Here is a 12,466-nt window from a genome sequence, read left to right as displayed (position 1 = left end):
AAAAAAAAACCTAAAATATCATAAATAAGAAAAAGAAAAAAAATATCATGAACCCCACAAGCTTTCCTGGGGAAGGAAGTTCAGAAATTAAACTTATTAGGAAGAGGGTGATTTCGGATTTGACAAAGCAAAGCCTCGAGGCTCACAATAAAGCACATGTTGAAGGTTTTTATTAAAATTTTATTTTTAGGCTCACTCATCATTATTTTTCGCCCCTTCATGTGTTAGTATCAGAGTTTTCGTACCGATGAGAATTATTGGCAAATCTTGGTGTAGGCGATTATCATCAATAGTATAATTCTCACTCTATTTTACTGTACTGTACTTATGCTTTGTCATCACGTGTGAATTGAGTTTATTCCCGCTCACAACGCACTCTTATACTTAGGCACTTTTAGGTTTAAATGTATTCACATCATCCACATCAATATATTTTATGGTTTCGTCACCTTCCAGGTGTCGGCCAACACAGCTCGATTCGGAATCCTAATAGACATTCTGAGTTGGGGTGTGTCAATTTAATCACACTCTCTCTTGTGTGGTCTGAATTCAAATTGGAAACGATAAAAATTGGTTACTGTAGCGGTTTTCGAGACGTGGTAGTGCTGCGATGGTTGGCAATAGAGGAGGGGCGCTTGGTGTTGGGGATTTGGGGAGTCGGAAGTGACGGTTTTGCAAATTTTCTGGGGAGTAGGCTGCTGTTGGTGATATTCAGAGTTTATGGGTATTTTCATTTAGTGATAATTGTTTTTTTTTTTTAATTTGTAATAATTTTTGTCACTTTTTATGGTGAGTGTAAATATAAAATGGGAAGAGAAATAAGGCATTGAAATGGCATATCACCACTCAATTTGTTTTCTCGTTTCGAGGACTCGGGGCTCTTGGGATATGACGATGGCCGATTAATTTAATAATAATAATATCTAGCTGCTCTCGTAGAGAGGAAGGCCATAAAGTTCATGGACCATGGCCAAAGCAATGGTTTTAACAATTACCAGGCATGAATTGTCGAATGCAATCGTACCGACTCACATGCATTGGAACCGGATTCTAACAGAAACTCTGAAATTAAACGAGCTTGAACGAGAGTAGTACTAGGATAGGGTGGCTTCTTGAAAAGTTCTCGTATTGTATCCCCTCCATTATGGGATTTGACAACGGACAATAAATGTACATATCTAACGACTCTTGTCAGAAGGCCCAATAAAGTCATACAAAGCAATGATTATATATAATTACGAGTTATAAACTAACATATGTGATTAATGAAGGTACACAACTATACAAATTAGCTGTTAAATCTTGTGCATATTTTCATTTATCTCAATGGATGAATGTAGCAAACTTATAATTACTTGATTTTAAGCTTTGGCCGTCTTTTAGCAGTGAATCCGAGTTTGACACGCCCTCTTTTAGCCTTATTAGGCTGCATCTTGACTCGCCTGCGTCGAAACATTTGCCACCAATGCAACTTCTTCTTCTTCCTAATAGTGCAACTTCTTCTTCCTCCTACTCCTCCTCCCTTTGACAAGTAGTTACTGGATTTCTTCGAATGCCTTATGTGCCTCAACAGCCCTTCCAACAGCGCATGAAAATGCCCAACCTCCCCCTGCTTATTATGCAACATGTTTTTCACTTTCACCAATGATTTTTTGCTCCCTCTGCTTTCTCGGATGCCATGCGGGTTTTTGTGGCTGTCAAACATCTTCCTCCGTAGGTGTTTCCACCCAGAACGGCCGCGATCATCACCACTATTACCATTTCCGTCATAGTGGTGATGGTGATGGTGATGGTGGTGAAATATGAGTCCCAACCTGTTCTTGAGCCTCCTAAATCGTCCAACGGACTTCTCCGGATATCTTTTACGGCTATAGAGATTATCCTCCTCCTCCTCCATTGATGAGCTACAGCGACTATTCCGTGAACTACTACAAGCACTTACTTCTGCCGCCGTATTTATCGACCTTGTTGAGGAAGAGAGATCACCTCTCATTCTCATATGAATATCACGAGTACGTCTACTAGATAGGCCTCGACTCCAGGAATCCTCTTTTGAGTATTCATTACTACCAGCGCTGCTTTCAGCTTCAGAATTTGTCTCACTTGTCCACGTCGACCAAGTTTCGGAATCAGTACAACCTGAGCTAGTCTCCTCCTCCATATCCAACACTTGCTTTCGTGGCATTCTCCTCTTCTGTCGGCCTGCAGAAGACATTTTGTGTGTCCCACTAGGCTTGTGTTCATCTAACAAAATTGGCTTCACGGTCATTTTATGATGTCTCTTGTTTGTCACTAGACTAATTTTCCGAGTTTGACTCATCAACTTCTTACAACTAGGTCCAAGTCCAACTGAAGAAGCTATGGACTCAGGTGGCACGAACCGATTAGATCTTGCAGCCCCTATTTTTCTAGTAGTTGCATTTTGGACTGGAGTGGTTTTCCATGTTTGATCAGGTGTCTTAACGTGCATAGGAGCCTGATTTGGAGTAGGGACCCTTAAACCATTCACATGACCTGCCATCTTCTCATTCTGATTCACTGGTTGACTCGGAGGGAACCTCCGCGATCCAATTCTCTCCATCAGGCCCTTAGAGGAACCATGTTCCCTGGAATTAGAAGCATACCTCCCAGTCGGATCTTGAGACAGTAATTGACTCGCCTGACGAGTTAGCAACTGAGTTCCACCCAACAAAGGAAAAGACTTGTCCATACCACTCAGATCTCTTCTAGTAATAGTAGTACTAATAGTAGTAGGAGCTACCTGTTCTTCTATCTGCGCTGTAGGAGTAGGAGTAGAAGGACTAAATGAAATGTCACGCTTGAAAGAATAATGTTCATTAGTCTCGTTGTTGAAAGAATTCGCCATCCCAAAAGAACTCAACTGCACAGCCCAAATGCGCAACTCAATTTGTTCGATTGCATTTGCAACTACTTTAGAGTAACCACTGCCCTCATCTGACTTTTCCTCGCTTTGGCCAATCGGGTACAAACCGACTTCTTGCTTGCTAGCCATTCTTGTTGGAGATATTGGGGAACAAACACCAAAACTAACAATGCTTGGATTTCCAAGAGTTTCACTGATGTCATTCGCTCTCTCTGTGGACTTTGAATTAGATTCTTGTAATCTTTTAGCATGCTCATCGAGAACATTGAGATGACTACGCCAATCATGTTGCTTATCTTGACTAACACTGTTTTCATCAGGTACCTCGACTCTGTTATTGGAGAATTTTGCATCCTTGGCTGAGTACTGTTTCTTCAGATTGTTTTCTAAGCAGATTCGACACACTTTCTTTTTCTGTTCAGGCAGGTCCAATGAGTTGCTTACTTTAGACTCCGCAATTTCTCTCTCAGGCTTCAGCTTCTTCAGTGACCCATCCTCCTCAGAAGCGAACATGTACTTTTTAGAATCCTTTCCATCATCATTCAAGACTCTGTTAGGAGAAGATTTCACTGTAACTGTTGGGGAAATAGGAGAATTCTTCTTAGGCACAGCCTTGGGTTGCTCTGGTTGAGAGGGGCCAGGTTTGCTACTAACAGCTGCCTGAGTTGTTATCATCTGCAAAACCAAGACCATTAGAAACAAAGTTAGAAATAAAAGTCACAGGATGAATTAATTATACCGCATAAATCCTATGTCGTAGAAAATTATAAATTCACAAGAGAGAAGCAACGAAGAAGATCACAAAGCAGAGCTAATACTGCAGAAGTGCACCAATGCCTCAAAAGTACCTTCAAATGAGTATTGAAAATCCTTTCAGCAGCATCATCTAGAAGATCTTTTAACAATTGTCGCGCTCTCGTGTCCAAAGCTTTTTCCACCTTCACGAAAATGATATCAGGAACCAACAGAACATAGAAAGTCATGTTATAAACCAAAAAAGCATAGAGTGCTAACTTACATTGTTTGAATTTATATGTTGCGGCCAGCCTTCGCCATTTTGGAGGAGTCCATATAACTGTCTCAATGCATAGAGATCAGCCAAGAGTTCCACAGGATTCATGCTTTATCACTGGAACTGAACCTGTAAGCATGCATTTCCAACAAAGATGAAGTTTACAAACAATGAATTGAGTTATAATAAGGGAAGAAAATTCAGATATCACTAACTAACATCAGTAGGTAATTGAATTTGATTTTGATCACTTGACATCAATGTTTACTTAGTACTTACAAGGAATAAGAATTGTAATCGTTTTATTTTTTAAGTTCCTGCGTTTACTAAAGTGTAGGTATGTGAAGCATTTCACTCCCTAACTTTCCCCCGCGTTTACTTACACATATGAATTCGGAAAACTATAGGTTTCCTTTTGAAATTCTTAATCAAATACCTCAAAATCAAGAATCATATCAATTAGGGGTAGTTGACCCCATTCCCTTCCTTACTCCCTCTGTTTCTAAGTTTTCCGATTCCTTCCTTTTTCCATTTTTGTTATCCGATTCCTAATTACTAAACAAAGAAGGCTTATACCATTAAACGAAAGAATTTGAGAAGAAAAAAACATGAAATTGATTGATTATTCAACAAGTGGCAGTGTTAGTGTTGCATACTGACAAAGAATTTATCATCTACCAATGTTTAGGCGAGGGACTTCCAAATCTCGAGAAAGGAATGCAAAACGTGATCATTTCATAAGTTATGTAAGAGAGATTTGGAAATTACCACTCCAAGTTCCAAATCTATGTTGAATTGGATTAGTAATTTCCAATTCTCTCTTACATAATTTTGTAACGCTCATGTAGACTGTAGTGCATTTCTAATCACTCCTATCTAACATTTTTACGGTCCATAAAAGTTGGTCTTAATTCCACCCAAGCAAATTGCAAATGATTCCTCTCAAGTAGTCATTTGCAAATTTTGCAATCCAATCTTTGAATCTAGAAAATAGGAATTTCGGGAAAATAGGGTTATTCTCAACCATAATTTACCAATTTTCAGCAAAAACTGGATTTTCTCAACTGCCGTAAACTCAGTATCAGTCGAGTTAAAATCACATTCTAATAATCACGTTTTCACCAAACAAGTTGTGAATACGTGATGATGATGATGATGATGATGATGATGATAATAATATGAGAGAGAGAGAGATTGTGGGGTTTGATATTGATCACAGAAATTCTAGAAATTGAACAGGCAACATCAGAAAAGCAAAATATATAAATTCCAAATAACGAAAAATGCGAAAATGCAGTTAGAGAGAGAGAGATAGAGACCTGAATGTGGTTGTGGTTTGAGCCTAGTTTACGTGCACTGCTTGAGACTGGTTGAGGGGGAGAGGGAGGGAAATTACGTTAAGGGTCCGATGACAGGGTAGTTGACGACTTGATGCAATAGGGAAAGGTTACAACCCATTTGCAAACGAACTGGAGAAACGGGGGAAAACTGCCGCTTGGAAACTTAAACGGTTTTACTGTTTATTTTAATGAAAAATTATATTTTTATATTAAAAAATTAATTATGATACTATTTATCTTACCTTTTATTTTTTTCATTATCGTTAAAACTTAAAGTTTTCAAATCATTTTTATTAGTTTTCTTTTTATTTTTTAGACTTATAAATTGATTGATCTCAAATTGTTATTTAGTCTCATTTTAGCTAGGTGTTTGTTTGCCCTCACTAGATTGCACTAGACTAGACTAGATTAATTTTAGGATCTGGGTTCTCTGGGATAAGTGTGATGTGGGTTTTCTGAAATAAGTATGATTGTAGCTTGGAAGTTCATGAGGTCAATCAGAAGTTTTCATAACTAAAAATTGAAAATTAAAATCTAGTCCTAACTAGTCTGATACTGCACAAAATGTTTCACAATTATAGTACGGCTTAATCCATGTCAAGCCAATTCAATTTAATCTCTGAAGCTAATTTAGTCCGAGATAATCTGGTACAACAAATGCAATATGAAAGTGTTATTTTCGTCTCATTAAGTCTAAGTTCACCTTGTTTTTATTCATTTTGTCAAGTAAATGTTAAATTACAGAGTAGTATGAACATTTTATTTTGACACAACTTTTTGCGCTTAATATGCCCACTAAAACAATCTAATTTCCGTTTTTGACAACTCTAATTCAAACCCATGATTTTCTCCAAGTGTACGACGAATTGTCATTGTTGCCAAGAATATTAGTCATCAACAGAACTCAAGAATTAGATTCTCAAGCCTAAACTTCTTTCTCCTCTTTCACCGACCTTATAAGTTGTATCCCTAATTTTTCTCGTTACAATTCACATGCGCCCTAGTATGTGATGATCAACCAAATTTCTCATATAAGTGCCACACGACCAATAAAGTGGCTTATCTCTGCTTATGTAACAAATGAAGTGTCTATACTACCCTGTAATTTAACATTTACTTGACAAAATGGACAACAATAGAATGAACTGAGAGCAAATGAGACAAAAATAAGACAAAACCAATTTAATGGGGGTGAAATGAGACTAAATGACAGTTTCATGAGGTATATCATTTAATTAAAAAAATTTATATAACACGGATGCACTAGTCAATAAAATTAGAAAATATACACAAACACTTACACATGTTCTTTTTCCATTTGCATGTGATGTCAGAATAATAGTGTACTCATGTCTTATAAATCATTATGACGAGAGAGGGATCTAGTTGCATTGAAGGACTTATATATCATGAACACACTATTACAGTGATGTGACATACAAATAAAATAAGGATGAGGATTATCTACCTTCCTATTTCGATCTACTTCCATCCCCTCCTCTCATACATTATTTTTTTTTCTTATTATCTTTATAAAAAAATTAATATAAGATGTTATCGTGGCTTAACCGTGACCGTTTAAATAGGAAAGCATAGAAGGATATAGAGATTAGAAGGGTAGGAATCCTCCTTTGTAAAATAGAGACGTATGTAAGTGTTTATCTATGTGTACTTATTTCATTGACGCAGAAGACGACATAGCGGTATAGCTTGTGTGTTGGTGAATTCCAGGGATAAAGGGCTGGTTTGGTATTGCTGTGCTTTGAAAAAAAGTTGTTTCTGCTGTGCTGTGAGAATAAGCAGCTGTGAAATAAAGCAGCAAAGTGTTTGGTAAACTTTTTTGTAAAAGTGCTTTTGAAAAAAAAAGTAGTATTATAGTGTTTGGTAAACTTTTATGTAAAACAGATGTGAAAAAAAACCAGTTTTTCAAAGCTGGGTTTTGCAGCTTCTTGTTTTTGACTTTTTTTCACCCAAAACTGTGAAAAAAAAGCTGAAGCTGAATGTTTACCAAACACAAAAACAGCTCTCAGCTTTTTTTTATACCAGCTTTTTTCAGAATCGCCTGTACCAAACCAGGCCTAAGTGGCGTGACCTTACTGGTTGGAGAGAACAAGGGGAAAGTGAGGCGTTGCTGGAAAGTAAGGGGATGAATGATACAGTAGACGGGAGAGCGAGAGGTTGATGGGCGGGAATGAGGGTGACACGCCACCATTTAAGCTCAAGGAAGAAGAAAGAAAGAAAGAAGACAAAGGCAGAGGTGTTGATGATGATAAAACAGATTTGTCCTTTTCCATGGACCTCAACCTGGAAGAAGGAAAACCTCTCTTCCAAATTAAAATTAAAATTAAAAGTAAATTAAATCAAAATTAAAAGAAATAAAGAAAGAAGCTTTGCCCCTGCTTCCTCCTCCTCCTCCTCCTCCTCAGTCCTGAGATGTGCAGCATCTGCAGGTTGGTTGTCTTCTACTTATTTACTGCCATTCAATTCATTTTTTTCAATTTATTTATACTTGTAGAAAACAATATCTTTTGAATATTTATATGTATATTCCTTGCAAATTGTAATTGATAAGTGACTACAAATGGATTGGGTTTAGTTGGTAGTATATCTATTTCCAGTTTCTTGGGATATCCTTGGCCGTTGGGTAGGTAAAGGGTCAGGATTCATCAGCATCAGCAAGCAAGCTAAGCAAGTGTGTTCCATCCCAGTTGTATTGCTTTTTAATTAAGGGGTACTTTGAATCTACATACAAATAGAGACAAAGTCCTAGGTCTTTCTCTCTCTCTTTCTTTGTTTGGGTTGGTAACTTGGTAGTTGGTGCTGGAATACTGGTGGAGGTTGGTTGGATCAAAATTTGGACTGTATATTTTAAGTGAGTTCTAAGCAATTCTGCTGACGATCGAACATTTGCTATACAGCAAGTTACTCAACTGGGTTCTGATTTAAATTATCGTATCTTTGTTTGAACCTTAAGTTTCAAGCACAACAGTGTATCTGGGGTCTCGAGTCAAGGTGGCCTGTTGCTTTCTAATGGTGCATAACATTATCATGAAACTTTGATGATAATGTAGGCCAAGGCTCTGATCGAGATGCTGCGGCATTGCTGATATTCCAGATGGACAGGCGGAGTCGGCTGTGGCAAAGGAAGTCATCAGACAAGAGTCCCGGCGACACTGAGAGTTCGGGATCCATATCTTCTCACTCTGAAAGATTTTCTGATGATCAGGTTGATGGCTTTCGCAATAATTGTTCTCGTACAGTTCAGTTTGCATTTTGAAGTATGATTACTGATTGGATTGTCGAATTGCATGTATGTTGCAGATGTGAATGTTTCTGCTTAACATTTTGTTACTTAAATCATTGTTTCTTTCGGTTGCACAAAACTATTTTTTCATCTCTCTTTCTCTCTCTAACAAGGTGAAAAAAAAAAGCAAGTGAATTCATTGTCAAAAAGTTAAAAGCTGTCCTGTGTTGTTGAGTTCCACCTGAATATTTGTCCTCTAAGTGCATGATTATTTCTCTGTTCAAGTAATGTTATTGACCAAACTCCAATGTTTCTTACTTTGATGTCAAAGGCAAATCCAACTCATAGCATTCTATCGCCAGAAGTCACTTCTAAAGCTCCACCCGATGATCGACAAGTTAATGGGAGTGTTGAGGCTTTGACGGAGAAATTATCCGCTGCTCTTCTTAACTGTAGTGCCAAAGATGATTTGGTAAAGCAGCATGCTAAAGTTGCAGAAGAAGCTGTCTCAGGTTTTAACTTTTCTGCTTTCCATTTGCTCCCACTATATTTTACTGCAGTTTGAAATTTAGGCTACTTTCTTGAATCTTGTTGTGCATAATCTGTATTCTTTACTCTGAAAAAAGAAACTCTAAGGATGCGAATCTCAAAATTAATAACCGAAATTAGAGAAAACATGTAAACGATATAAAAAGAAAGCTAAAGTGTTTCTCAACTGCGTTTTCTTCCTATTTTAAGGCACATTTTATTATGAATGGTATTTAATGACTATATATCCGTGTTGTTCGCATACTTATGCAATCTGCCATTACTGGATTGTGCTGAAACAGTTTCGTTTTCCAAGAACAAGAATTTCATGAAAGTCATGTTCTTAATGTTTCTTCAAGTATTTCTACAATGGGTGTCGTCGATACTTTTACATTATATTGCATTTCCCTGTTTTAAAAAGGGTCTCATTAGTTGTTCCTCTATTCCATTATAATGGTAGGCTGGGAGAAGGCTGAAAATGAAGCGGTTGGTTTAAGACAGCAACTTGAGGCTGCAAATAAGAAAAAATCAGCTCTTGAAGACCGAGTTGGTCATCTCGATGGAGCGCTGAAAGAATGCGTGAGGCAGCTTCGACAGGCACGAGAAGAGCAAGACAAGAATACCAATGATGTCGTTGCCAAAAGAACTCGTGAGTGGGAAAGTTCAAAGTCCATGCTTGAGAGTCAGATTGTTGAGCTCGAAGCACAACTTCAAACTGCTAAATCGGGGGCTGCTGCCTCAATTGATTTTGATTTGCTTTCAAAGCTTGATGCTACTGAAAAAGAGAACTCTGATCTTCAACTTAAGCTTCTTTCTCGAGTGAAGGAGCTAGAAGTCAGGACTATTGAGAGAGATTTGAGCACCCAAGCTGCTGAAACAGCCAGCAAGCAATATTTAGAGAGCATAAAAAAAGTGGCTAAGCTTGAAGCTGAGTGCCGTAAGCTAAAAGTCTTGACTCGCAAAGCATTACCGGCTAATGATCACAAATCCTTTTCTGCATCCTCAGTTTGTGCAGAATCTTTTACAGATAGCCAGTCAGATAGTTGGGAGAGGATAGTGGCAATTGATCTGGATAAACACAAAGTGAGTGGCTTGGAGCATGATCCAAGCCATTCAGATTCACGGGCTCCTGCTCAAATAACAGAACCTGGCCAGTTTAAGAACAAGAAGAGGTTTGGAAAATATGTCCCTTCAGTAGAAATCAATCTCATGGATGATTTTCTTGAAATGGAAAGGCTTGCCGCAACTCCAGTTACAGAAAATGACGACTGTCGTCAACCTAGCGTTAGGGAAAACCCTTTAAGAACTGAACCTGAAACCATGATACAAAGGACTGTGGAACTTGAGGGGAAGTTAGAGAAGATGGCAGCAGAAAAAGTGGAACTCGAGATGACTCTGACTGAGTGTCAAAAGCAGCTTGAGACATCACAGAGTCAACTTATGGAGGCTGACACGAAGTTGGAAGATCTTAAAAGACAGTTGGCTCATGCAAATGACTCGATGTATGATGCACAGGAAGAAGTAAAGTCCTATCAAACAATGAGAGAAGTTGCAGAGTCACAACTAAGAGCTGTTCAAAAGGAATACCACTCCTTGCTTTTAAAGGCTAGTTCACTGGAAGAAGAGGTTTCTAAGGAGCGAGATTTATCAGCTGAAAATGTAGCCAAATGCCAAAAACTGGAGACTGAGCTATTAAGTATGAAACATGAAGCTGAGCTCCAGCGTGAGGTTGAGCTCCAACGATTGCGCAGTACTAATGGTGAATTGAAGATAAAGCAGGTCGGTTTTCTTGAACACGCTAAACCCAATTTTCAAATTATAGTAAATGAAACTATGCATGTTGGAATAGAAGGAAAAGTGAGGGGAATACATATGTAGTGGAAATGAGAATGGTAGATGGATGGTAGGATTGAGTAGAAAAGAGAGCTAAACATTATGGACTCATCGGGAAACAATATATGGTGTAGGTATAGTTTAAGAATAAAATTAGGCTTAGGTGGTATGCGATCTAATCAAAGTAAGAACAATAAAAGAGATTAGAGATTATCATTCAGATATGTTGGTTTTTGACGTTGTATTCTTGTTTGTGGCAGGAGAAAGAGCTAGCATTGGCTGCGAACAAATATGCAGAGTGCCAGAAAACAATTGCATCTCTTGGCCAACAGTTGAAGTCACTTGCAACACTGGAGGACTTCCTGGTGGACTCTGAAAGGCCATCGGAGCTCATCGGCACGGGGATACAGTGTGGAACAACATGATTTACACCCAAATCTGAGGCTAGTATAAATTTTGAAAACAGCAGATGATTAGCCAAATCCTTCAAATATTGGTGGGTTTAATGGATTTAGTGAGCTTTTTGCTAGATTTTGAAAGCAGCAAACGAGAATTGTAAGAGGAAAATCGTAGTTAGGTCTTTTAAGATTCATTGTATAGCAATAACTGTGGAATCAATGCCCCTCAATCTACAGTTTGTATTTACATACGTGGTGGTAATGTTGAAACAAGGTACAGTACAATAATACATTGTAAGGCACATTGTTTATGGATTTTTTTAATACATTCGATATTAATTCGATTCGAAATCACTTTTAGCTAAAATGGAACCTAAAAATACCACTATATCATAGCACTAAGTGGTTGTTTGTGGAAAGTTTTAGATTGTGGAACATTTTGTAATAAATTTACTCTCAAGGCAGTAACTTCAAGGAATTGAATAAAGGCCAAATACATTGTTTCTCACTCCAGGAAAAGTACTTTGCATGAGGTGCATGTTGGTCCATGTGTGAATCACACGTGCTTCTCGCCATCCTATTTGTATATGTGTGTTAGGTATGAAACTTTGTCACACGTGTGATGACGTGTTGAGAGCAAACAATAAGGGACCAAACATGCTTTCATAAGGCATTGGACAATATTAAAAGAGACATGTCGATCGCGGTCTAAAGTTGTAGACTGCTTCTATGTGCATTTATAATGGTTGTTTGTAACTTCAAGATATAAGCCTCTTGATAAAATTAAAAGAGTGTTTTTATCTATTTGTATTACAATCAGATGGTATCTATCTCTACTTGTAAGTGGGCGATTTTGTGTGGCTAGCCAAATTCCTCACACCCTACATATATATATATATAATATATATATATATATATATATATATATATATATATATATGAGAAGGTTTTCAAGAGGGCAAAATATATGCGCCAAGCAAATGGTGAACCATAGGGTCGAGAGGGCAGATGTGCTGGCTCTCTTATTTGGGCTTATGAGAAAGGATAAAGAATTACTGGGTTACTGGGTAGAGGCGGGAAAATTGGGCCAATTTTAATTGTGGTATGTGATGTTTAATTTTTTTTAACAAACAATATCATTTACATTAAGAGAGAGGAGGTGGATTTAATCTCACATTGAGCCAGCAATAATGTTGTTTAAATTTATTTTTGGCGAGAATTAATCTA

The 12,466-nt window shown here is 37.8% G+C and overlaps 2 protein-coding genes across 5 annotated transcripts; one reads left to right on the top strand and one right to left on the bottom strand.

The window, feature by feature from the left end:
- Positions 1–1,095: 1,095 nt before the first annotated feature.
- Positions 1,096–5,358, bottom strand: KPL (kokopelli). Its single transcript, XM_088685486.1, has 4 exons — positions 5,216–5,358; positions 3,903–4,025; positions 3,733–3,822; positions 1,096–3,559 (listed from the first exon to the last, which is right to left on the bottom strand). Exons 2-4 carry the CDS (start codon positions 4,002–4,004, stop codon positions 1,352–1,354), a joined length of 2,400 nt encoding a protein of 799 aa, XP_088541612.1. The 5' UTR covers positions 4,005–4,025; positions 5,216–5,358; the 3' UTR covers positions 1,096–1,351.
- A 1,542-nt stretch (positions 5,359–6,900) lies between these two features.
- LOC137715955 (filament-like plant protein) lies at positions 6,901–11,590 on the top strand. 4 transcript variants are annotated; one of them, XM_088686460.1, is made up of 6 exons: positions 6,901–6,976; positions 7,320–7,686; positions 8,308–8,462; positions 8,812–8,992; positions 9,469–10,787; positions 11,102–11,590. In XM_088686460.1, exons 3-6 carry the CDS (start codon positions 8,352–8,354, stop codon positions 11,264–11,266), a joined length of 1,776 nt encoding a protein of 591 aa, XP_088542586.1. In that variant the 5' UTR covers positions 6,901–6,976; positions 7,320–7,686; positions 8,308–8,351; the 3' UTR covers positions 11,267–11,590. The 4 variants fall into 4 exon arrangements, with proteins under 4 accessions (XP_088542586.1, XP_088542588.1, XP_088542585.1 ...); XM_088686462.1 differs by lacking the exon at positions 6,901–6,976 and having other exon boundaries at positions 7,481–7,686; positions 8,211–8,462; XM_088686459.1 differs by lacking the exon at positions 6,901–6,976 and having other exon boundaries at positions 7,552–7,686; positions 8,308–8,495.
- The last annotated feature ends 876 nt before the right edge of the window (positions 11,591–12,466 follow it).

Source organism: Pyrus communis, chromosome 15, assembly GCF_041283825.1.
Source record: "Pyrus communis isolate YQ-2024b chromosome 15, ASM4128382v1, whole genome shotgun sequence".
Classification (NCBI taxonomy): Eukaryota; Viridiplantae; Streptophyta; class Magnoliopsida; order Rosales; family Rosaceae; genus Pyrus; species Pyrus communis.
The sequence above is the reverse complement of the archived record's forward strand: the minus strand, read 5'-3'. Positions and strand labels throughout refer to the sequence as shown.